Source organism: Lampetra fluviatilis, chromosome 5, assembly GCF_964198595.1.
Source record: "Lampetra fluviatilis chromosome 5, kcLamFluv1.1, whole genome shotgun sequence".
NCBI lineage: Eukaryota > Metazoa > Chordata > Hyperoartia > Petromyzontiformes > Petromyzontidae > Lampetra > Lampetra fluviatilis.
The window spans coordinates 5537352-5563075 of record NC_136279.1 but is presented as its reverse complement, the minus strand read 5'-3'; the positions used below and the strand labels follow the sequence as shown (position 1 = coordinate 5563075).

General features: G+C 45.4%; 2 protein-coding genes across 2 annotated transcripts in view; one reads left to right on the top strand and one right to left on the bottom strand.

Annotated features, from left to right (window-relative positions):
* Window positions 1–943: 943 nt before the first annotated feature.
* On the bottom strand, window positions 944–6820 carry LOC144932459 (zinc finger BED domain-containing protein 4-like). Its single transcript, XM_078856533.1, has 3 exons — window positions 6726–6820; window positions 5590–5678; window positions 944–5195 (listed from the first exon to the last, which is right to left on the bottom strand). Exon 3 carries the CDS (start codon window positions 5171–5173, stop codon window positions 3263–3265), a length of 1911 nt encoding a protein of 636 aa, XP_078712659.1. The 5' UTR covers window positions 5174–5195; window positions 5590–5678; window positions 6726–6820; the 3' UTR covers window positions 944–3262.
* Window positions 6821–14274: 7454 nt separating this feature from the next.
* The window catches only part of ABTB3 (ankyrin repeat and BTB domain containing 3), a 108762-nt gene continuing 97312 nt past the window's right edge, over window positions 14275–25724 (top strand). The window contains exon 1 of the mRNA XM_078856253.1: window positions 14275–14421. The gene's annotated coding sequence lies outside the window, so the exon portion shown is untranslated. The remainder of the gene's footprint in view (window positions 14422–25724) is intronic.

Here is a 25724-nt window from a genome sequence, read left to right as displayed (position 1 = left end):
TGATAGGAATCCACACCATAGGGGCTTAACAAGCAGACGTGGAGTGCGATGTTGAGTCTCGGAGCAGTGCTTTGCTATTATTGGTGTTCACAAATGCATTCATGGGGATGAAGACAGTTGAAGGAGAGATCAAAGACAAAGATCTCCCCCCCCCATATTGCCTGTTAGCGAGCACCTATTAAGGTCGGCACGGCACACGAGGGGGTGGGTGGCCAACACCACGCCCGGCAGCCTTTGTCTCCCCAGTGGTGATGTTTGCACACCACGCCAGGTACTCATTTGAGTCCGAGTCGATCTAGTGGAGGCCGATGACCGGTTCAGATAAATCGCCACCGGTCTTGGCCATGAGTGGGAATCGAACTCGGGCCACCGGCGGATTCGCAGCACAGCGCGCGAACCACTACCCCGCAAACACATCCGAGATGACAACTTAATTTAAGTTGTCTTGTGGTTGTTGTTGTTTGACTTGCATCCCACTGGGATTTTTGCACACAGTGTTGGTGTACGGTGCTTTTTCTGCAATATTTTGCTGTCTTTTCTTGGATTTTCTGTTTGCACATAGTCACTTTAAGATGTTTTCATGTTCATGTTTTTGTTTTTTGTTTGTTGCGGTTGCACCCGATTCAAGAGCCGAATGGCTCACAGGGCTATACCTAATAAATTAACTTGAAACTTGAACTTGATGTCTGGACATTTGTGTTCATGTCATTAGGAAGGATAAAGTATCATGCCAACATTAATTCTTCACAAACACATCAATATGAAAAGACACCCGGTTGTATATGCGTAATCATTCATTGGTATGAATGAATGCATTGTACTGCAGTGAACATAATATGAAAGTATAACTTATGCTTTCTTGTATGCGTGTTTTTACGAGACGAACATAGCATATATTACTTCCATTGTCTGTTTTATTCTACGTATATATGTACTGTACAATATTACAACAGCAAGATAGATACTGTTTATATATAACAAGGTAAATATTCATCGATACGCAGCTCTTTCAAGGGAGACCTTAGAAAGATATTGGGGGGAAAACATTCAAAAGTACAAAAGAGACAAAATCAAAACGTGCAAAAAACTAAATCCGATATCTTACATCGCATAAGAATATAGCAAAACAGTAGTTCCTTTCTTCCACTTGAACATTGCCACATCACCCCTCATGTGCCGTGTTGGCCCCTTAATAGGAACTTGCAAACATCGTGCCTTATTATTGAATGTACAGGGGAGGCCTGTCTCTGGTGAGAACGACTCATTACACCACTCACTGGTTCTGGGAGAATGGGGCCAGAATATTATTTTCGGCTTTTACTACAATTTGAATGAATAATCCACCACGTGGTGGGAGAGGCGACACGGTTAACACACCCCATGCACATTCCTGCCCTTGCCATGCCTATGCCTATGCCACAATAACAGACTGAGGTGGGGTGAAATGTGATCTTTCGGTTGCTTATGAATAACCTTTAAGCAATATATTTTCGAAATAAACATACAGTACATCAAAGCACACATAAAATACAATAGAATGTGAAATATTCTAGAACAACAAAGTTGAATATTGCCGACAATCTGCCACATAGCAAAAATATCTGGTGGAACCTGCCCACGAATTCCAGCTCAGATTGTCTTGTGATCTTCTGATGTATAGTTTTGTAACTGAACAATGGCCTCAGTGTCATTACACCGTCACTTTGTGGTAAATGGTGGCTGGTGTGTGTATACATATACAGCACAGTCTACAGCAGAGGCTGGGTATAAGTACATCCCTTGGGAGCAAGCACACATGTGCTTATAATCAAAAGACTGTGATTGTATCCGAAGTTGCCCTTTGCCTTACCCCTACCAGTCTAATGTAAGGATATATCAGATCTGTGCCGGTTGTGTCTGTATCCAGCTTGCATTGTACACGCATATGCACACTTATATGCGTAGTGTTCATATGCATACATATGCATTACAATCTTACACATCCGCAGATCAATTTCTCTTTACTGTCACGTGAACTCAGAGGGCAGCCCGTGACGTGCACAGCAGTTGAGTTGCACATTAGGGCTGCCATACAATATATCATATATTATCTTATTGTTAGTCAAATCGTCTCGCGATTATTGCTCATTTTATTTGTACAAAACGTTTTGTAAATATATACTATCTATTAAAATTGTGCTTTGTAAAGTAATGTTCCGAGGAATTTACCGCATATGCGTTATAAGCACTAAGGATTGTAGAGTTGGTAATGATTATAAGACGTGTATGGCAGGCTGATGTTCAGTGAACGACAGTTAAATGCATTTGAAGCAATCAATTCGTTCTGGAGGCACAGCAAAGCACATAGATACAATACAAATACAATTAAAATGTTACGGGAAACTGATATCACGGTAATTGTCACATCGATAAATTTGGCACCGTACCATGAAAATTGCAACTCTACTGCAGCCCGTGCACAGCGGGTGACCAGGCTCCATGCAGTGAACGATGGCCTGCATCGGGAAAGCGAGTCTATGAACTGATCTGTGCAGACCTGTGTTATTTCCTCATATTTACGTGACCTCACTTGCATAATATACATACAGTATAAGCTTTACAATTACATCTCATTCATTGGAACCGGTATTGGTCCAGAAGTTGTCCACATGTACATCCATATTAGCCGAGTCAAACATTAGTGAGTTTATTTAAAATGAATTGAAGTTAAAAGAAAAAAAAATGGATAATCCAAAGCAGTGTTTTACAAATCATATATATTGGGCGTTAAACGAAGGCACCATGTGTACTGTGGAGAAGCAGGCGATGGGTTACAATATTGAGGAGCATTACGCATTGTAAGAATTTCATTGTGCAATGCGGGGAGATGAACCAATTGCTTTTCTCGTTCATTGTTTTGGACACAGTGAATGCAATTACATACCTGTAAGTGAAGCATTAACAATTACTTAAATTCTGATGTCCTACTCAATGCCTCGCTCCTGTTCCAAGACGCTTTTTTCTTAATCTTTCATCACTAACATTTTTTATTTCCATCTTCCAAAAAAGTTCCATTGTACAAACAGCAGCAAAGCACACCCATCAAATATCGATAGATCAAAAACAGCACTCAAACTTTTCAAATTCAGTTCAGTTTTACATCACTAACACATACACGCAATCCATACACACTATACCTATATATATACAGTCATACTTGAGTGTAAATGCATGCCATTAAAATATATCAAAATGTTAAGTCTGGAAATAAAACGGAAATGCGCTAATGTCCATATTTCTTGTTGAGTTGCACCATCAATATATCTTCAAGCGTCTCATTGTCGAGATTGCATCGATGAGGGGAGACAATTACACTGAGGGCGGAGACCACCCTCTCATAACTGATCTGTGTTGCAGGGACTGAAAGAGAGAGCTGAGCTAGCTGAAAGAGCTCTGGCTTGGAATGCTTCCAACTCTCCCAGTACATGAGGACGTTCGCATCCTTTTTAAGGCGAGGCTCGTTCGCGAACACCTGCAGCACCGTTCCGATGTGCAAGCCAAGTGCGGGCGCGGCAGCCAGATTTCCCGAATGGCGACGAGACTCCTCTTTCTCGCGAAGGAATCTCTCGAGCTCGTCACATTCTCGGTCGGTGCCATCGTCGTCCGATGACCGATCGGCCTGCAAATCACCCGCAAGCCTGTTGCACAGCTCCACCACAGTCCACGTCTGACACAAGTACTGCTTCGCCTTCTCTGCTTCTCTGTCCGTCAAGAGGACACTATACCTCGGGTCCATGTAGATGGCGGCCAGAATGGCGTCGCTGTCCAGCAGTTGCTTCTCGCACTTCTTCATGGCAATCGCCAGAGCATCGGAATATATTGACTTGACATTGGCAGTTTCCAACTGGCATTTTATCCACGCTCCGTAAACATCCCCGATGGTCATCTGCTCTGTCTGGAAATGTTTTGTCGCCATCTTTGCAGGCTTTAAAGCCGCCAGCAGACACTCAATCCGATCCCAAACATTATCATCAAGCATTAGATCAGGGTTAGACATGGCCATGTACTGGCAGAAGTCCTTCAGTTCGAGGATACATTCCAGCATGTCAAAAGTTGACTGCCACCTGGTATAGCAGTTGAAAACAGGCATCTTTATATTCAATCTTTTGCAGACCCGCCTGGCATTAGATACAAGGTTAGCGATAGAGGGCTCCTTGAGAAAGTCGTCGATTGCAAGCTGCAACGTGTGAGCTGCACAGTGCACTCCTCTCATTACCGAATGCGGGCCCGCTATCTCACTCAAGCACAGTTTCGACCGCTCGAGACTCTCCATGATGTCCTCCGTTTCTGAAATGGCTTCCTCCGTTTGTTCATCACAGTCATCCCCATAATTTCTCTCCATTTGTCCCTGGGTAAGTGATTTAATAATGTTGGCACCGTTGTCTGTTGTGATTGAATAGATCTTCCCCACATCAATGTTGTACTCGTGCAGCACATCAACAATGATGGCTGCAAGGTTTTCCCCACTGTGGCTGATTTTAACTTCCTTCATCGCGAGGGTATGCATTACGATTTCTCCATCACGGACATACTGTGCATTGATCCCCAAGACAGAGCGATCGAGATATGAAGCACTGTCCACTTTCAAAGAGATGAGTGTGTCCTTCAACTCCGTATTAATATGACTACGCAGTGCAGCAGCAACAACGCTCACGTTCTCCCGAATGTTTTCAGCATTGATAACCAAGGAGCCTCCTAATCCCTTGAGCACAGGGTCAATGAGTTTCCTGAACCCAGAGTCCTCAACAAGTGAAAAAGGGTGACCGTTCAGGGTTACGAGCTCCGTACAGGCATCAAGGATTTGGTCAGCGGTAATTTTTACGGGGATACACTTGGGCTTCTTGAAGACCATAGAATCGATAGGTATCTGAAGTGCGCCTGGTGTGAGACATGGCTTCTTGCTTGAAGGCTCCCCGTAGTCATATGGAGGCCCATCTTCCTTTTCGCATTTCACATTGGTGGTCGCCAAATGAAACTCTTCAGGGTGAAAGCGGCGAACATGTCGCTCAAGGTTGGCCCCGTGGTTTCCCGACATCACCCTTTGGCAGCCGCCAATGGTACACATAGATGCACCTTTGGCGGGGTCGTATTTGAAAAATCTGCGAAAAGGGTTTGTCCGCTCACGGCCCATCATGGGAAGAGTAATTTCGGGACACCTGCAACAAGAGAAGGTCGAGTCATTTTCCAACGTCTACTCCTCGCCAATTAAAACATCACACTCCATAAAATGGTCACTTGAGCCATTTCAAATTGCTTTTTAGATGAACTGCTTTTTAGATGAAACCAACACCAGATGCAATTTATTATTAAACCCAGGTCTGTAGTCAATTAAGTGAATGTTGTACAGTACTATATTTACGGCGGTTTATGGGGGGTATTGTCGTTGTATGTCTATCATGAAATACAGAATATACGCAGAATAAATCAAGCTAAACAGAGGTCATGTACAACAAGTTAGCTCAACAGACAGCGTTGTCTATGTACAGTATGTTGAATTTCTTTCGATATCTGTCGGAGGGAGACAAACGGAACAGCGTGGTGTATATGTACCTGGGTCAGCTATTCGAGGCGGACGAGAGTAGGTTGGAGAGCGTTTGCAAAGCTGAACTTGGTAATTCGAAGTAAACATACCGATGTGCCTGCAGAAGAAAATGTGTAATCAGTGCACAACACTTATCGCCGTACATATCATTGAGAATCACAATTCGCAAAAAAAAACAATATATAACAAAATCTGAAAGGTACCCAGTCAAGCGTGGACAGATGCATGCTTGGGAATCAGATTGAGATACAGATAATAACCACATGGATTAAAGAGCACGGGTAAGGTTAATTACATAATCCAAACTCTGAAGTGGGCTTGAGCTGGTCGCCTCGGGAGAGTGACGGATAACCGACGATTTAAAGCAGAGTGGCAGCCAATTCATGGCACGTGTCTTATAGGGCTTCCAGAGACAACACCAGCATCAGCTCATGGGACAGGCCGCTGGATGAGCTGTTGACCAAAATAATCGAGAGGGGTGGTGGTGGCGGCATGGGAGGCCTTTCATCCAGCAGTGGACTTATACTCCGATGGCAATGTGTTATCAGTGATGCATTCCTGGGAATTCGTGATCATTTCTATAGGATTTGAGAGGCGCTGAAGCAAATTAAATGCGAAGATCAAAGGGATTGCACACTGTAGAACTGTATAAAGGCTTCACAGATCTCGCACGGTATCTATACACTGCGGTAGCAAGTCGAAGAGTGGCATTAGAAGTGTGGTCCACCAGCAGGGGACGATGCTCGCCACGTGAACATCAAAATGTGGCCGCGTTTGCGTTGCGAAGTGGCGACATTTGTAGACGGATGCCGGCACCACGATGGCCATTGCAGCTCTTTGCCAAATGATGATGCCGAGGGATCTTTATTATTGTCCACGGTGAAGGGAGGGTGTTCTATAAACGCCCCTGAATCAACACATTATAGTATCAAACTTGTGGGGGGGTGGGTTGAGATATTATTTTACTCGTAAGGCCCCAAAGTCATCGTGACGGTCCACAATCTCGTTTTGTCTCTCGCTGATTCGCCTTTGTCGCTCCCGTGTCCCCATCTCTTACTGTGTCTCTGGATCTATCCCCTGCGTGTGTCTCTCTCTCTGATCTCTCGGTGTCTCTCTAATCCTCCGTGTTTATCGCGCGTCTTACCAAACTTGTCCACGGCGTTCCTTTCGCTACCGGGATTCGGGGGGTTCCGGGGAGGGGCCGCGGCAAAAAGCGCAAAACTATCGCGCAGCCTTCGAGGGACCGCGGCAAAAGAGTCACCGCGCACCCCGAGTTCACCGTTGGAAGGACAGGGTGGTCCAGATGTCTTGTGACACCACATTTAATTCTCTAAACACATCTTTTTTTAAAAGTATTTTTTTTTTAACAGAAGTGAATGTGCAAAGAAAATACAAATATTAGGGGTCTATCAATTTGGGGTCACAAGACTTCTGGACTGCCCCGTGTTGAAGCGATGCTGCTGGAAATCTGCACTCCCAGAATGACCAGTTGCTGATGGGATGTGTAAATAAAATACACAACACACGACAGATACAGTATGTGAAGGAGGCATGCGTATTGACAACTGGTGTATCTACGATAGCGTACAGAATGCAATCACAGCTGACGACAACAGCTGCGGCTTGACACCCAGGGTGAGATTGATGACATTTCAGATTTGGAGGAGTTGGAGTTTGGCCAACAACACGAAGGCTTTGACATTGCCAGCGACCAGCACGACGAAGTGCTATTTGAGATGGGATTCAGTGCGAGAGATCATGCCATGTATGATTTATCCAGCAGTTCGTTGAGGAATGTACCTCCATCGCTAAGCACAAGTAGGAGGCAGAGTGAGTCTACGAGAAAGAGACATCAGATTATTCTGAACCACGACCGTGACATTTTCTAAACTGGCAGTGGAGTTCACACGTCCTGGCAACACCGAGCTTACTGGCAACACCGCTACACAAAACCAGCAGGTTGTCCGGCTTGTATGTTGCAGAGTGTTGTATATGAGAACGTGTGCATGTGTCCTCTGAATTGGCTAGTAACGTCACCCAGATGTATATTTTAAAAAGTCGCCTTGTGAAAGATCCAATGCTGAAGATCCCCTGGCTTAGGATCTTCTGCGAAGCTGATGCAGGGCACAACCGCTAACCCTCTATCCGCACAACACCGTGGCAGTAGCAGTTGATGCTGATAATGTACCTGATGATGGAAAATTAAAAACTCTCCTGCAGTGAACAGTGTTTAGTTCACCACCCAGAACAGAACAATGCATAATCACATTCAACCATTACAAATATTAAACTATATTTTAATTTGCCAGGTAAGGCTCACTGAGCTGTATAGCCCTTTTTCAGAAGCGACCTGGCTATCACAAACAATAGCTCAACTAAGTGGCTTATCACGTGGAAAGGTATCACAGCCAAATACTATAAACGCACGTTTCTAAATGTGGAGGGGAAAACCGGAGGACCCGGAGAAAAATCCACGCGACCATGGGGAGAGAGAGAGACATACAAACTCCAAATATTCAGGCGACCTCCCGCATACCAGGCGAAGTAGTTAGCACCTAGCCACCGTGGTGCCCATCGATACAATCCGCTACTCCCAGACGCAATCATCTGGCTGATGTTCCACCTCAATGTAAAATGTATCCTTGCAGCTCCAGGTCAACATCAGCCTACGAAGAAAACGACGAATCGGTTATAAAGGGAGATGAGTATAACACGGAGGCTTTCGCGAAGGGAGATTAACTGTATCTATCTTGTTTTGAGTTAATGTAGCCTGCTATCCATTAGAAAAATTAGAGGATTCAGCGGGATTACTTTTTAAATAAATGACATGGGTATGGGAGCTCAAAGTCCACCGTTATGCACCACAACAAGGATTTCATTGTTCTGCCCCGAATAGCGCGCAGTGTCCTCCTCCCCTGGTCCTTCCTCCTCTCATGCCCCTCCAACCATCAACCACTCACCCAATACACAAACTCGACACTGCACAATTGTTCGAGAAGATGAACGCTTAAGACAAAGCATGTGATCACGTGATGCTGCTGCTGCTGCGTTGGCGGTGATGCGCAAGTACAAATGACAACAAAAAACTCAGCACATTCGTCAATGACATTGTGACCTTTAAAGTAATATATAACATGCGACGTTTCGGGTAACGGCCCTTCCTCATAGCACATACATCGAGAGGCCAGAGAGACAGAGTGGATATGAGTTGAAAACTGCACTTTGCACCATAGGGCCTGACAAGGAAAAAAAAATCGATGTTTTCGGGTCGTACCGAGTGTTGTTTGGCATGATGTCCGAAGTTTCGCTACACGTGATGGGAGCTTCTTCAGGAACTGACCTGAGATGAAAGACTGTCCATTGGGAAACATAAAATGTAATTTTTATCAGGCCCCATGGTGTAAAATGCTGTCTCCAAATCTCATCCCCTCTTATCTGGCCTATGTGTTATGAAGGGCCTTTGCCTGAAACGTCGCATATTATGTTTCCGTTTAAGGCCACTGTGGTTATTGACGAATGCGTTTTTAAGCTTACGTCATCCGTCGATGATGTAGCTGCTGCTGGCGTTTGATGAATGACGACTGATGCTGTCTATTTGCAGGAAACATTTGCATGAGCACCACAATAATCAGGTACAATTTTTTCCATGAACAACTGAACACGTCAAGGCGACCGGCACAACTAGAAGACACGTGACCATACGTTCGTTATGTATGCATATACCGTGGACGTCTGTGAAAAAGCGCTTCACAGCTCATAGCATTCCTCCAATATAAATACATATTCTAATTCTGTATACCGAGGGCAGTTATTGAAGGCGTCCATGGGATCAAATTATGAAATAAAGAGGCGAGCCAGAACGAGGTAGTTTGGAGATGCTTTTGGAAAACTGAACGTAATCATGAAAAGCAACATACCAATGTGCCTGAATAATAAGCTTGTTTTCGTATAATTGTATGTTATTTGTAAAACAAAAAGCAAGTATGCGCTAGTGATCGTGTGTAACAAAACAATGAGTTGCACAGCAAAATATGTATTGGTTATACAATTATAATGCCTCCGAGAAAGCATTACCGAACATACATTCCTTCAAAAGAGGATATGAATGAAGCAATTTATTTCCGCAAAAAAGGGGAGGAACCCCGGGTGCCTGGATAAATCTCACGCAAAGGAGGGGAGGGAGAACGCTCAACCAAACTCAGCCTTCCCCTATTCTTGGGTTATTTCGGTAAAGTCACGTAGAAGGGAAATAATAAAATAATAAAAAATAAAACAATAAAATTCTCACGACGTTCCGATTGCAACACAAGCAATCGTCATCAGGTGTGAAAACCACAGCAAGATAATAAAAAAACGCCACTTTTTTCAAAATTTCTTGCCGTGGTTTTCACACCTGATGGTTATTGCTTGTGTTGCAATCGAAACGTCGTGAGAATTGTATTGTTTAATTTGTATTATTTTATTATTCCATTCTACGTGACTTTACCAAAAGAACCAAGAATATGAATCCCTGCTATCACGAAAGCTTTTTAAATCGAAATTCAGCCTTCACCTGTTTACGGACAAACATAATGGAGGACTCAAACATGCGTTGTTGATGTATTGACGTTTGGCGCTGCTAGAAAACGAGTTCGAAGCTTCTTTCGAGAGGGAGAAAATGTTTGTTCATTCAAATTACTTTCAAGTCGCGCCGCTGTTGCAGTCTGGCGACGTCACTACGATTGTGTCTTGTCAAGAGTTAAGGGTGCGGATAGACACGGACACAACACATCTCTAAAACAAAAATGTTCAATCAAAACACAAGATCGTAATTTTGGAAAATGAAGATAGCTAGATAACATTAAGACATGTCAACTTAAAATGAACAACATTTACAAAGATACACTATACTTCAGAAGGCATTTTATGTTATCTTTAAGGACAAATATATACACATGGCTCGGGTTAATAAACTACAGCAGATTTGTAATTTTGTAAACAGAGTATTAAGTGCAATGTTTGTCGCGTGTTTAAATACGCGTCCCTGTAATCCTGTAAGTGACTCCGGTAATTGCCGAATGTACGTAATACTTTTGGTTTAACCGAGTATGAATTGTCTCATCAGTGGTGAATGCGTCAGCACTTAGCTCACAGCTCGTCCTTTATGCAAACCATACGTCGGGAGGAAGTGCATTCGGGTACTTCAGGATGAGTCGTATACGTCAAGAGCCATTCTATAAATACCCGTCTTGCTTATGAGCAGGTGAGTCTTCAACTTTACAGAAATGCCCCACGGGTCCAGACTTGTGACTCACCCTTTAGGACTACGCACAGAACACCTGCAGTCATTTCCTCTCGAAGCCCTCAAGTCAACCTTCACTCAGTGAGACCGCCGCTGGCGCTCCTCGGCTGCTTCTGTATATTCTTGAAGATCCTTCTCCCAGCAAGACACATTATCGCCTCCCTTGCACCCGTTCAATACAGACTCTGATTTCCCTCTGCCTCCGACCAGTGCATTGAACAGGGTTGAGTCGTACCTCTAGAACAGGGGTGGGGAACGTCCGGTCCGCGGGCCATATAAGGCCCGCAAAATCAAAATTTGGTCTGGCCCTGCCAAGGCAACCGCATTTGGGACTCGAAATTCAATAAATCTAGGAGCAAACCTGGAAAAGCAGTTGCGAGTAGCAACATCATCAATACAGCTAATATCACGCGCCTCACCAAAAAGAAGCAGTTCCAGCCATCACATTAGGGGTGAGTTAATTAAATGTTTGACCAAATATAACAGGTTCATTTTTAAGTTGATAATTTTGTATGGCCCGCGAATGATGTTATAAATATCCAAATGGCCCTTGGCAGACAAAAAGGTTCCCCACCCCTGCTCTAGAACCATTTTATAAAACATGCACATTTTGCAACGGAGTCTACAACGTCACAGACATTTTCCGTGATTTCAGACTCATGACTCACTATCTCTGTAGGACCCTGCAGGCGGTCACATGAATCACTTTACGTAATTTCCCGTCGAAGCCCGTCAACCTTCGCTCAGTGGAAAGTCACTCGTACGCACCTGATGTTGCCGCAGTTTAGAAATCTCCTTCCCCCAGCAATCCATGCTGTCGGCTCCCTACCCTGACCAATTCTAAGTTAAATGCTCCCCTGTTTTCCCTTTGCCTATGACCAGTTGTATGGGCCACGATCCCCCGAAAATGCAGCGTTGTGCCAAAACCGCAAACACCACTGTTCACCATGATTCTGTACCCCACGACGCCATAAAATTTGGCTGTAGAAGCTACAAGTAAAATTTACTGTCGATGTTTGTATATGGGACGATGTCCTCGACAAAAGTCGGTGCGCATCCGGTGGTCATTTGTTTGCTTGGACGGGTCTCACGACCCTCCTGCGTTTTTGTTTTCCTATCTGGCAAAGTTTCTATGAACAGGAACAAATACATCTTAAATGGGTTGCATCATCAGTGACTTAGGGACCACGTTCGTCATTTATACTGACAGGCACCAGGACAATATATCAAAACTCTTATAATCCGCGATATGGAAAAACTATTGGACAATCCTTTTATCCATAAACTCTCTGTGCTTCTCTTCGTGAAATGAATGAACTTGGATGCGATGGTGATTTCGTGGGGCAATTCTTAGTATCCTTGAAAAACAAATCTATCACGGACATTTGGGTGCATGACGTACTTTCAGAAGGGCGCTTCTGGGTGACATCCGAAGATCACGTGGACATTTTTAGCAGCCAAACACTCAATGAATGTTTCTAAATGTGGAGAGAAAAACTGGAGACCCGGAGAAAATTCCACGCGACCACTGGGAGAACATGCAACAACCAAATATACAGGCGTCAGGGCCGGAATCGAACCCACGGCTGCCTGCATACCAGGCGAGGTAGTTAACATCTCGCAACCGATAAGAGGAAGACGAAACTCGTGGATAAAGAGGATGTTGCCCGCATCGGCCCGAGCGCGTGGACAATGGCAAAGAGTGGACAATAGAGTCAAAGAAAATCGTAGCTGTACTGGAGTAGGATAACGTTTCGGGTAATGGCTCGGTCAATGGCCAGGGTCAACGGCGGCGTGGTGTATTCCGCAAATATGGACGACTGTGAGGGCGGGCACAAGCCGGCGTGAGTTGGTTAAACGTTGAATTTGATAAGGGCACCACGGGGTGACCAGCCCCTCCCCACCCAGCCCCATCCCTCCCACCCCCCACCCAGCCCCACCCTCCCCACCCAGCCCCACCCACCCTCCCCCTACCCAGCCCCTCCCCACCCTCCCCTCCCCACCCAGCCCTCCCCACCCTCCCCACCCAGCCCCTCCCCACCCTCCCCACCCAGCCCCTCCCCACCCTCCCCTCTCCACCCAGCCGCACCCCTCCCATTTTTGGATGCACGACGGATGGACGGACACAATAATCCCCTGTGGGCTGGTGTAACCAGGAGGTTCCTACCAGTAAAACTGTAATAAACTAGTGTACTGTTACCAGGCGTGTTAATGATTAAGGCGGCGTGTTTTGGGTCCGTAAAAGGCTGTTGTACAAAAAATATAAAACGATTCAGCAGATTTTTTTTTATCTCCGCGTGCGTAACTCAACTTTGGTGGTTTATGAACAAATTACTGGGGTTTGTTTTATTCGTGTTGTTACTGCCCTGCCAGTGTATTATTGTCCCCTACGATGTGGCATTCGGTGTTAGAATTTTCTGAATAATTCGATGTTTGAAGTTTGAACAAATCCGGATTTGAAGTTGAAATACACACTTTTTTCTCTCTCTCTCTCTCTTTCAAACACACGAAAGGAAAAATATAATTTGAAAAATGTGGCTGTAGAATCCAACGCCGAAATCCCACTGTTGGGAGTATCGTACATAAATATGGCAATAACTGCACTGGCATGTTTGACATGACACAGCTCACTTGTACTTAATTGTACAATGTTGTCAATCCACCGACATCCTCTTCGCGACGTCCAAGTTCGACGTGATGATTATTTGACCATACTTCACTACGCTGGTGAGTGCGGGTTGGTGAAGTGAGCTAAGATGTGGGACCCAGACAGGTCCAGTAAAATACTACTTGATGTTGTTGCACCCCTCTACACAACGTACTGCACATATAGCTCTAAACAAGTCACGTAGGTAAAAAAATAAAATTAAAATTAAAGTAATAATAGAAATAAAATAAAATAATATTATTACTTTCATTAATTTTAATTTCTATTATTACTTTTATTAATTGTATTTTTTACCTACGTGACTTTACCGAAAAAAACCTAAGAGTATGAATCATTGCAGTCACGAAAGCTTCAAATCTAGAAGCTCTAAGCAAGTTCATACAAATGTCCGTACATACATCACAACAAGAGCGTGATGACACGCACAAAGTTCGGAGATACAGCAAAAACTCCCCATCCCTCCTTAAATACTCCCAGCACTCCTCCTCCTCCTCTCCCTTCTCTCATCTCCAACCACACCCTCTTCGTCTCTCCCCTCCTCCTCCCTTCTCTCCTCTCTCTCTCTCTTCCCTTGCTCTGACATCCTCCACCCACCCACCCACCAACAAACAAACCCTCCTCCCCCTCTCTTACGAACCTCCTCCCCTCTTCCTCTCTCCCCTACCCCACAACTCTGACCCCCCCTCCCCACCACCACCCACCACCCCTTTCAATCATCCCTGCGGCACGCGCCTTGGCAGTCCCAGGGAGGAGGAGGAGGAAGCGAGAGAGAGCGAGCGAAGCACAGAGCGAGCGAGAGAGGCACAGAGAGAGAGACAGACAGAGAGAAGACATCAGCACCAGTGGACTCACTCAAGAGTTCAACAGGCTGTTTAAAGGGACTCGTATTTGGTGAGTACTCTGGTTGTCTGTGTGTCTCGCTCGTGTGTCCTCCACCCACGCGTAAAGGACTCAATGATTCAGCGTGTGCGTTGCGATGTACGTGTAACAGTGTCACTTTTGTACACGAGCACAGTATGTATGTGTGTGTGTTTAATACAAAGTGTGCGTTTACCGGACATACTTTCCATGTGTACTAATGGTTGTGTGTGTGTTGGGATAGTCGTATACAGTACTAGTAGTACTACAAATACTCTCTTGTGTTAAGATCTGTGTTTACTACATGTATTCCATTCGCTTTATGTGTGTTGAAATTCGTGATGTAAGCGTGATATATACATACTGCTGAGAAGTATAGAGTATTCTCCATATGGTATGTAGATACCAAAGCCTCCTTATGTGTACACACATGTACATGGATACACGTGTGTGCGTGCGCTATGCAAGTGCTGTGGATGTATGTGCAAGGTAAAGGCGCAGCCCTGCAATTTCTTGTTCATGCCACTGCCAGCGGAAGGGCCTTCCCACTCTATGGAGCGTCAGAGGGAGCGAGAGAGCCCCTCTCTAGACGGCACTTGGCCTACTCTTCCACGCAGGCCAGACGTCTTGGGAGAACGAGTATGTGAACTTGTGAATGTGTGTGCCTTAGCACGTGCACGTGTGAGTATTGCAGCCCACAGAGAGCATGCTTGCTGCATGTGTATTTGCATCGTGTATAAAAGAGACGTGGTGTCGTGAGTAATTGTAGACTTGTGTGTTGATTGTCAGTCTATGTGTGCTCCGCTCAATGCTCGTGCTTACCACGTGTGCTTTCCAGGCAGAGGGTGCGGACGTGTGAGTTTGAGCTTTAATTGGCACAGTAACACGTCTCTGTGTGTGTGTGTGCTGTGGTTGTTCTCCCTAGTTGTACACGTATGTGTGTGTGTGTATATACTGTCGTGCGTGTAAGCACATAGCCAGAGCTAGCGCCAGAAATTAGACATTCCCATTGACTTCTCACAAAGTAGTAACCGTTTTATCGACCTCAGAGATAATGGGTTGAGAGAGACGGTTTGATTCCTGGCCACGGCTGGCTCACGTCAGCGGCGAGTTACATCCGAGCGGGCGGGCAGGTGTTGCCGCCCCCCAGATCCCACCCGCGACTCATCAACCTCTTATCAACTTGCACCGACTAAGCCCGTCGCTGTCAACTTGATGGTCAAACGAACCCCCCCCCCCCCCCCCAAAACAACCTTTGGGACTTTCGATTTCAAGCTTTTGTGACTGCAGGGATTCATCTTCTTGGTTCTTTCGGTAAAGTCCCTTCTACGTGACTTTACCGAAAGAACCAAGAAGATGAACCTTTGGGACGTCTTCGTCGATAAGTTCTTGTAGTTCAGGGGTGGGGAACCTTTTTTCTGCCGAGGGCCATTTGGATATTTATAACATCATTCATTCGCGGGCCATACAAAATGATCAACTTAAAAATGAACCTGTTATATTTGGTCAAACATTTAATTAACTCGCCCCTAATGCGATGGCTGGAACTGCTTCTCTTTGGTGAGGCGCGTGATGTTAGCTGGTGCTGATGATGTTGTTGCTCGCAACTGCTTTTCCAGGTTTGTTCCTAGATTTATTGAATTTCGAGTCCCGCCTGCGGTTGCCTTGGCCAGGGCCACACCAAATGATTTCGCGGGCCTCACACGGCCGGACGTTTCTCCGCCTCTGTAAATGTAGATGGATACAAGTGCTGTGGAACAACCCGAGTTCGATTCCTGCTCACGGTTCCAACAACGCCATTTACGATTATTTGAACCGGTCCTCCCCTGGGTCGGCTCGGCCTCGAAAACGAAGATCCCCTTCCACACAAGCGATCGCTCGCTTAACAGCACTCGCCCCCAAAAGTCTGTTGAAGCTTCACGGTGGGATCGTAGTCTTTGTTGCGCATTTCAGACCGCGCCGTGCGTTGGGACAAGTACGCACATGATTTCGGCGTGATATTTCCCATTGTGCCCCTGCAAACGCTCTCTCCAATTGTTCCAGCGAACCTGTGTGGCGTCTTTCCTTTGGCGACGTTTGTTTTTCTCGTATTCATCCTGAGCACAACTGGGCAAAACTTCCTTAGCAAGTTTATTACAAAATTCGCGTCTGCTAACACCACGGCTGATGATGGCGATGCCGGGCTGCCGTGGTTTTGTAACACGTGAACATACGTTGTTGTTGTTGTTACTGGAGAGGAGAGACTCAAGTGACAGATCACGTGTGTTTTTTTTTCTTTCTATAATGTGATGTGTTGTGTTGAGTTTTCCACCACCACCAGCAGCACCCAAAGACTTTGTATTCTTAGCTTTACATTTTTCTTCTTCTGCAATGTGATGTGTTGGGGTTTTCCACCACCACCCAATAACTTTGGATTCTTAGCTTGCCATACTGTACCAGGCTGTGTATTGTCTCTACATCAATATATTCACACACGTGTGACACATTTGTTAGTCCACTGCAGGCCGTGGAGGATTACGTGACCATATTCTTCACCACCACGCCGGTCAGTTCTGCTCAGTCAACGCAGGGAACACAGACGCGGGAGCATAGAAATACAGCACAACAATTAATTTTGCTGTACCGTCCTGTGCTCAACCTCTACGTAGCCCGGCATGTAAAGCAGACAAATCCAAAAATATTGATTCTCACGCACACTCTTCGAGGCGTGTATCATGGAGCTGCAGTGAATGGAAGAAAAAAAAGGATACATATTTTTTATTCATAAAAGTAACGTCTTTCCTGCCTCGAATTTGAAATTCAGTAACTAACGAACCTAGCTTGATCTTTTGCCCGACAAAGAGCTCGATTCACGAAGCACTTTAGACTGTTATTCCACCCCGTTTTGGTGGAATAACTGCTGTTTTTGTGGAAACTCGGCCAACTTTTGGAATCGGCCATTCATTCCGTTTCCACTGAACCGCATTTTGCCGTGGCGCAGCCTGCAATGGTGGAACGGATCAAGGTGGGCGTGCGTTAGGATAGAGCTGGAGACAGAGCCATGGAATTGCTAAAAATGTCCAGCACGAGCCGTGGGCGGTGTTCGTGTTATGGTGTCATGATGCCCATGGTAGCAGATTCTTAGCCGTCAGATTCAGTGAAGAATGATGCTCCACCCTTTCCTAGCAAAAAAAAAATAGTAACCAAACTTTGGTACCAAGTTTTGCACGATTAATGTGGAATGATTATCCTGGACAGATATTATTTGACGTTTGAATTCCGGGGCGATTCAGAAATCGCCCCGTTCATGAATTGTCCCCAGAGACAGTCTTAACTCCTTTACCACTCGTACATCCAAACTAAATCTGCATGGGACCCTCGCGGTTCAAAGGTGGTTTTGCCAATAGCATTTGCCCATTAAATCTGTGAAACTCTGGCCTCAAAAGACATCTGAATCCAACCAAAGGCCAGGAAACTGGGTTAATAATTTCCATTGCACTTGGCATCAGCGAGTACACTTGAATGCGTGATGCTGACGTCACACAATTCTATACACTTTAAAGGATTTCCCCAAGTCGAGATTGTCGACTATATATTCGTTATTTCAGCCACCACAATAAACAGCCACAGCAACTCCAGCCTCGGAATCAGAAGACTCCCTGACAGCCCCCTGCTCTGTCCTTATATAGTCCCAACCAGTTCCGCAACCCTCCGATTAATTCCCAATTATCCAATCCACTCATCAAATGCCTGTACACACATGTTGTCCATCACGTATGTGGGTGCAGACTTTTCCCCCAGAGCCCCATCGCTTTAGCCAATTATTTTTGACAGGACATCTCTCTACACATGTAACATCAGCAGCATGACTTGGGTTCTGCAGTGGGAAAAAAAAAACAATCTGGTGCGTCCTGAGCTGCGTCCAGCTGGCATGGCATTTAACCCCCAGTGCGCCTCTGCTGTTAAGTGGAGAGGGGAACAAAAGGTAATTAGTGAGATTGGCTTTAGGTAATAATCAGCGACTTTGGAGGCATGGATGTGTTTCACCTTCATCAGCGCACCCAGCCATGCCACTTCCAAGGCAACACAGAGTGTGGTTTTCCGAGCAGGCAAAAGACCGCGAGTCATCTGTTGGGGGGGGGGGGGCATTGAAAGTTGCAAGCACGTACAGAACGGCGAGATTGATAACGCTGCTTAAGCGGGTTATAAACAAAAGATACAAAGTACTCTTATACGATTAAGCCCATGGCCAAACTCACCCAGAAAGCGCCTGATCTCAGCAGGTGTCAGAAGATCAGCATGTTTAAACCTGGATAGTGCTTGGGGAAAGATGACTCTTATGCATAACAGGTGTTACAAGTGCTGGGGCTACATTGTGAGCAGCTGAGTGTAGTGAATTAAAAATCCATTGTTGTTCTGTACTTATATGCTCCCCACCTTCAACAACCTCTAATGATCAGCATGCCAAAAGTGGAGTCGGCATAACCTCGACAACCCGCATCGCATGGCACGGGGAAGCCTTCATCCAGCAGTAGAATGACAATGGGCCGTGCATGTATGTGGACAGCACCATTATATTACACTGGTCAACAAAATATTTTTTTTCTGGCCTGGACTTTTGCAGTTGTTAATTTCAGAGTGCTGATTCCAAATCTGATCTCAGATTTGCTCTATCACATCTCATTTTTATGCTATCGACATACCCCATTTTCATTGATTTTACCCGAAATTAACTCTGTCACTTATGATTGCAAGTTGTTGCGAGTCAGTGACTGCTTTAGTGTTAAAATATGGTGCTGTATTTTTAGAATAGTGTGTTTATAATATATTTTTATGTAGATATCCACATTTATTTAATATTTTTCTTTTGCAGTTTTGATTGAAAATGCAATATTTGATATCTCAAAAACCCGTGATAGACAAAAACTGATGCCAGATTTGGAATCCGCACCCCAAAATTACATTGAAACCGTTGGAATACCTTATGCCATAAAAAGTGTGTTGACCATTATATTATTAAACGTTGTGCTCATGGTGGCTCAGTGGAGGCCGCTGACGTCACCGGTGAGCAGGGCTGGCCCTATGAGGATGCCGGGGTGGGCCCTGTACCACCAAATGTCCCTTTGGCACCACCCAAGTGCGCTCTCCTTAGCGGTGAATCGCTCTCGCGGTGGCCAACCCACAGGCAGCTCTTCCCCCATTGGAGGGCAGCTGGAGCTGTGGGTCTGCTGATGAGCCTTCATGAGGGTGAAACGCGTCTGTGTCTCGCGCGCTGCAGGCTGCCAAACGCTTCTCGGGAATTCTTGTCAGCCGAAGGATTCTATACGCACACGTTTACAGTGCCGACTGCAGAGTATGGCCTGCGTTGTATAGGTTAACACGTTGTACCTAGATGTTGGTCTGTTCCTTACAACAATTGGCTTTTAAAAAAAGTTATTCCGTTTCTCTAAACATTCTTTTGCCGTTCATTCCAAATCCTCAAGACACCCTTTTCTCACTAAAGCAATATGTAAATTGCAGATCAGTTATCTGTCTCGATCATTTGCCTTTCCATCAAGATATTGTCTTTTTTTTGGCAATAAATTCCCTGTGATGTGTGTTTTCGAGTATTGCCCGGTGTTGTTTGGCATGATGTCAGATGTTTTTCTGCACGTGCTGAGAGCGAAATGTCGGTCTTCGTGCCAAACGATTCGCGTTACGACCCGAAAATACATCCGAGAGCTTTGCAGCACACCTGTGAAAGCCTGCGCTGTCTTTCTCCCCGTGCCCGTCTCCTGACGTACTACTGTGTTGACGTGTCTGTGTTCCTCGAGGCATTTGACTTGTGTCTAGCTCCGCTTCTCTTACGGAATTCTGTTATCTCCTTGCATCTTTCAACCCATTATTTGCACGTGTCAATCATTGGCTGACCATCTCTGATGATCAGTTTTGCATATTCCTGTCCCTCTAAGGGAATTCTTTCAGTCACCCGATCTCTCTGCAAAAGCATTTTTTTCCATTTTTTATGCCAGTCTCACAGTTTCTGTCAAAATATTATTTGCGTATCATGTAATTTTTTTTTCAAGCACATACCAATGTCTTCTCTCACTCGCATTGCGATTCCCTCTCCAAAAATATGTACGTGTGCGCCGGAGCACACCCCTACCTCAAGTCATTTGTTTTTCCCATATCTCCATTTCTGACTCTGTCTCATCCACTCTTATCAGGTTCAGTTGATATTTTATGACAACAGCCGGGAATTCATGACCACACGCAAAAAAAAAACGCACTCACTGTTTAACTTCCTCTTTATGTAATGGCATTTGTGTATCCTGTGTGTGTGTAATAACTCTGATTGATGAGATTGGGATTTTTTTGTCGTGTGACGCAACCTGCACTGGTCCATTTACGAACACAGTCACCAACATAATACGTTACCTCATCATCGTAACTCACAGCCGTTTGTCAAGCCACTGCTGCATGAATGACTTCACCAACGCCGCGTCAGTCATGATGGTTATTTGGCCAGAGTTCACCATGCTGCTCAGCGTGGGTTGGTAAAGAATGGGAACCAGCACCGGTATCATATATTTCACTCACCACTCATGGTTAGCCATGGCCGGGAATGGAACTTTAGGATAATTATTTGTAGTGCAGTTAGATAACCACTGCACTGCCTTCCCCCCCTCTGAAAAAACATAAAACACTCAAAAAAGTTTTTTTTTTATTGGACTGAATTCAGAATATGTGTTCAGTTTAACCCCAATACAGGAACTACACCTCATCCAGGAATGCTTAATTACAGTCCGAGCAAATTAGGAGTGGCGCAATAGCTCTCAAAGTAACATTCTAGAAACGCTATCCTGGGGGCTGCAAGACACAGAGTTGACCCGTGCCCTCTGAAAATTTCCAAAAGCTGAGCTAAAATGCAACTCTTTTATATTTTACCAGGTAAGGTCCACTGAGCGAAATACCTCTTTTTCAGAAGCGACCTGGCCACAAATTACAGTCCAATTGGCTTATCGCGTGGAAATTTATAGCAGCCAAAATAATCTAAAAAAAACGAAGGACCCTGAGAAAAATGCACACAAGCACAGGGAGAACATGCAAACTCCAAAAATAAACAGGCGGCAGGGTCGAGATCGAACCCACGACCTCCTGTAAACCAGATGGCGGAGTTGACATCTCGCCATGCTGGTGGAAGGGCCTCCACTAGAGGGAGCTCTAGAGGGCCCCTGCAGAGGGTATTTGGCCCATACTCTTTGGTTTTTTCGGTAAAGTCACGTAGGTAAAAAATAATTAAAATGAAAACAACTAAATTAAATCACGACGTTTCGGAAGCAACACAAGCCTCCATCTTCAGGTGGAACCGCCACAGCAAAATTACTTTAGTATTTGGCCCAACTTGTTCATGCTGGCCAGACAACTTTGAAGGTGCAGAGGTTACTCACACTTTCCTCCACCGCACGTGACCTGCCGATTGGCTATCTGCGACATACTCATTTGTACTGCTGGACGGACTGAAGCGGGGGGGTGGGGGGCAGATTTAGGAAACTTGCTCATAGTTTCAACTGCCGTGCCGAGAGATCGAACCTGGTGCCCTTTGGATTGCAAGTCCATTGTTCTAATCGTTACATGTGTGGCTCATGAGAATTATAATATATCCTCATGCTGAACGGTTATTGACTAATATGCAACATCTTCTTAGGTTTTTTCGGTAAAGTCACGTAGGTCAAAATTAATGAAAATAAAATAAAATAAAAAACAAACATCATTAATTTTGACCTACGTAACTTTACAGAAAAAACCTAAGAAGATGATTCCTTGCAGTCACGAAAGCTTCAAATCTAGAATTAATATGCAACAGTCTTGCAAACAAACACAAAGCCCCCGTCAACAGTACCCTCCCAACTCCCGCCAGTGGGCCCCAAATTACGAATCCGACGGTCCCACGTGGCCACACGTGGACCCACACAACGTGCTTGACGGTTACCCCAGCTTGTCCGCAATACTATTTTCTAAAGCTAAATTAATCCCAAACACCAACGTTAGCCCATTCCCTAAACACAAAATTACACTTAATTCTAGATTTGAAGCTTTCGTGACTGCAAGGAATCATCTTCTTAGGTTTTTTCGGTAAAGTCACGTAGAAAGTAAAATAAAATAAAAACAAAAATCACGACGTTTCGGAGGCAACACAAGTCTCCGTCATCAGGTGGGACCGTCACAGCCAGATTAGCTGTATCAATACAGCTAATCTGGCTGTGACGGTCCCACCTGATGTATCAATACAGCTAATCTGGCTGTGACGGTCCCACCTGATGACGGAGACTTGTGTTGCCTCCGAAACGTCGTGATTTTTGTTTTTCTTTTATTTTACTTTCTACGTGACTTTACCGAAAAAACCTAAGAAGACAAAATTACACTTTTTACTAATCCTGTCATTCGCCGTAATATCATTTACGGTTCACCATTTACTGAACGTGAATGATCGTAATTATCGTAATCCCGAATTTTAAATCCTTCCGTCATCCACATTAATTACATCCAACGCCTACATAATCCGAGCATTAGCACCAGACACTCACAGGAGAGTGTATCAGTGTGTTTGTGGTCAGTGAGTGTGCAATGGGGCGTGTATGTGTTCTTTTTGCATTCCATACATCGTGCGTTTTCTTGCATCATCCGCTGCTGTACGCGTGCGTGTGTGTGATATTGAGTGTATCATTGAGAATGCATGTCTGGCTGGGTGGAGCCGTTGTTACAGCAATTGTCTACCCGCCGTCATAAAGTCTTAAGTTCAAATTCCTCTTGGGGGTCAACTCGAATTTGTTACCTTACTGGGGTGAGAAAAAAGTCAAATAGATGTTTTTTTTTAATGAAAAGATTGATGCCTGCCATGGTAATGTTTTCCACTACTGGTTTAATGTTACCAGCAAAGGTTATTTGCAGAGGTGTATAGTTTCACGTACAGTGTATTATTGTTTATGTATCCAGTATTTAGGTCGTCTCAACCTCAAATGATCACCTGGTGCATCTTGTAGATATCAGCACTGGAGAGACAAAGGTGGCCAGGCATGACCGCTGACACCCCACCCCAATCCCATGCGTGGTCTTATAAAATGCTCGGAGCACTTGCCCCAACATTCTACATGGTGGATTTTTGTTTCTCTGTTTTGTGTTTGTGTTCAGTGCATTACCCTGGTGTGGGGGACCAAAGGTCCTCGGTTTAATTTTCGTACGGCGGCGAGATGGCCTGCAAACAATATTTACCCCCTTCAGCCGAACTAATCGGGCTTTAGAAGGGAGAATCTTTATTTATTTTTTGACCTGGCAACGACAATGTGTTTCTGATTTTAGTGGGAAAGGGTTCGCGGAGTGACAGAAGTGACGGGAAGGTAACGTGTGGTCCACTGAGCTATTTGTGTAAACCCCCGAATTTAGCCCACAGTTGGTTAAAAACACCAAAAAAATACCCCATCCGTGTCGTAGCGTGTACGTCTTGTGTGTGTGTGGGGTGGGAGAGTCCCCATGACGCCACCGGCTAGGAGGCCTCCCCTCTTGCTCGATAACATCTCTTGGAAGAAAGTGGATGAGATAACCGTGTGTTTATGTTTTGTCCTGCTGGGAACAAAGCCTCTCCTGTGTGTGTGTGTTGAGAGGTTTGTTAAGTCTGAGTTGTGTGCGCATGCTGTCTGGTCTCGCCAGGGTCTACCGTTGCTCTTGTCATCTGACACAGCTGGAATTATGAGCTGATTTATTGACTAAACATAGCGGACTAGTCAATTGTGAGATGGCTCTGGTTTATGGTCCGACAATATCTTGTGTCCAGACTCAGGGTCCTGTCTGTTAGTCTAAGTGACGTGTAAGAAATCATGACTGTAATGCTTTGGCGGCTGCATTGAGGCTCTAAGAAGGTGCATTCATGCTCCCCCCGCCCCCACCACTCGGGCGCTGACCAGAATAGTGAAGTATGGTCACATAACACCCACAACTAGTACGGCGTGGCGAGGCCCTCATTCAGCAGTGGATTAACAAAGGGCTGTATGTGAACATTATTGTTGTTATTATAACCACTATTATTAGCGTCACTATTATTATATAAAGTGGTCGGGGGAGGATGGCATGTAGTGTTCCTGAGTTTGTTATTTTACTCTCCCAGTTAAAGTTTACAGTTAGATAAACGTTTGGAGGCCAGATGACTGCGGGCTCGTGAGAGATTAAACACAGACAGGGGGAGGGTAGTTTGAGAGGTACAGCAAACACGAGATAAAGAACACAATGGCACAGTCAGAGGAATAACAGCACGAGAAGGAAATTCAAAGTGATACTGGACTGGAATGCCAGGTATACAAACACAGACGAATTACACAGGTGACTCGGGACAGATGACAATCACGACACTGAGAAAGATAAAGGTGCAGCCCTGCAAGTGTAACTGCTTACCATGTTTTACAGCGCCGTAGAAGCTGTCGTTATTATTCGTGATCGCTTGCCTTCGACTCGAGGAAGCTCGGGGTATTTGGCTCGCTGCTTCCACATTGGCCAGACGTTCTTGGGAGCCTGGCGAGGTACACACGAGTTATTTTGAAGAGTCAAAGCAACTTAAAAATATATTCTGGAGCCAGAGTGAGTCAAAGATGTTGAGTAGAGAGGGCGTGGATTTGAGGTTCGAGGAGAGGGTGGGGGGAGACAAAGAGAAGGGGGGGGGGACTTCTGGGGAAATTGACTTAGGTAATGAGTAGGGCTGGGGGTGTTAGTTGGGGGTGTTGGACGGCGAGCACGAGGACTGGGGGCTGCTTTGCAGTTGGGAGGCGGTCGCCCTCCAAGCAACAGCGGAGGGCAAATGAGCGAACGCTCACAACAACGTCCGGAGCGCCGGGCGGCTAAAACAGCAGATAGTTGGCACGGTGGGGAGAGCACAATTGACGGCATCTGCCAAGTCATTTCAGGTCACTTAACCCATGGCACCTGGGTCTCTTCCGATCACACACCAGCGTCACGCCAGGTTTTTTTTTTAAACCCCAGAAAGTAACGCGCTTCCTTCGAAGGGCGGCGTTTTTTTCTGTAATCAATTTCGAGACCCCCCCCCCCCGTGCCATCACGACCGACTCGGCACGCACGCAAATCGTGTTACGCAATGGCCGTACGCAGTTCTGGGTTTTCAGAGCGCCCGTGCGTTCTCTCTCTCTCTGCCTCTCCCTCCCTCCTCCCTCCCAACAAACACAAACGTGGTTCGCATTACAGTCGCTGTACGGCTTTGAGCTAATTTGCAGGCCACGGTGAAGAACCGATATTGACAGGAGGCACGCGCGCGTGTGTGTGTGGATATAAATGTGTGCGTGTGTGTGCGCCTGTGTGTGTGTGTGTTTAGGGTG

Bases quoted from the DNA above. Each gene is read 5' to 3' on its own strand.
- LOC144932459 (XM_078856533.1), bottom strand. From the start codon at position 5,173: ATGATGGGCCGTGAGCGGACAAACCCTTTTCGCAGATTTTTCAAATAC.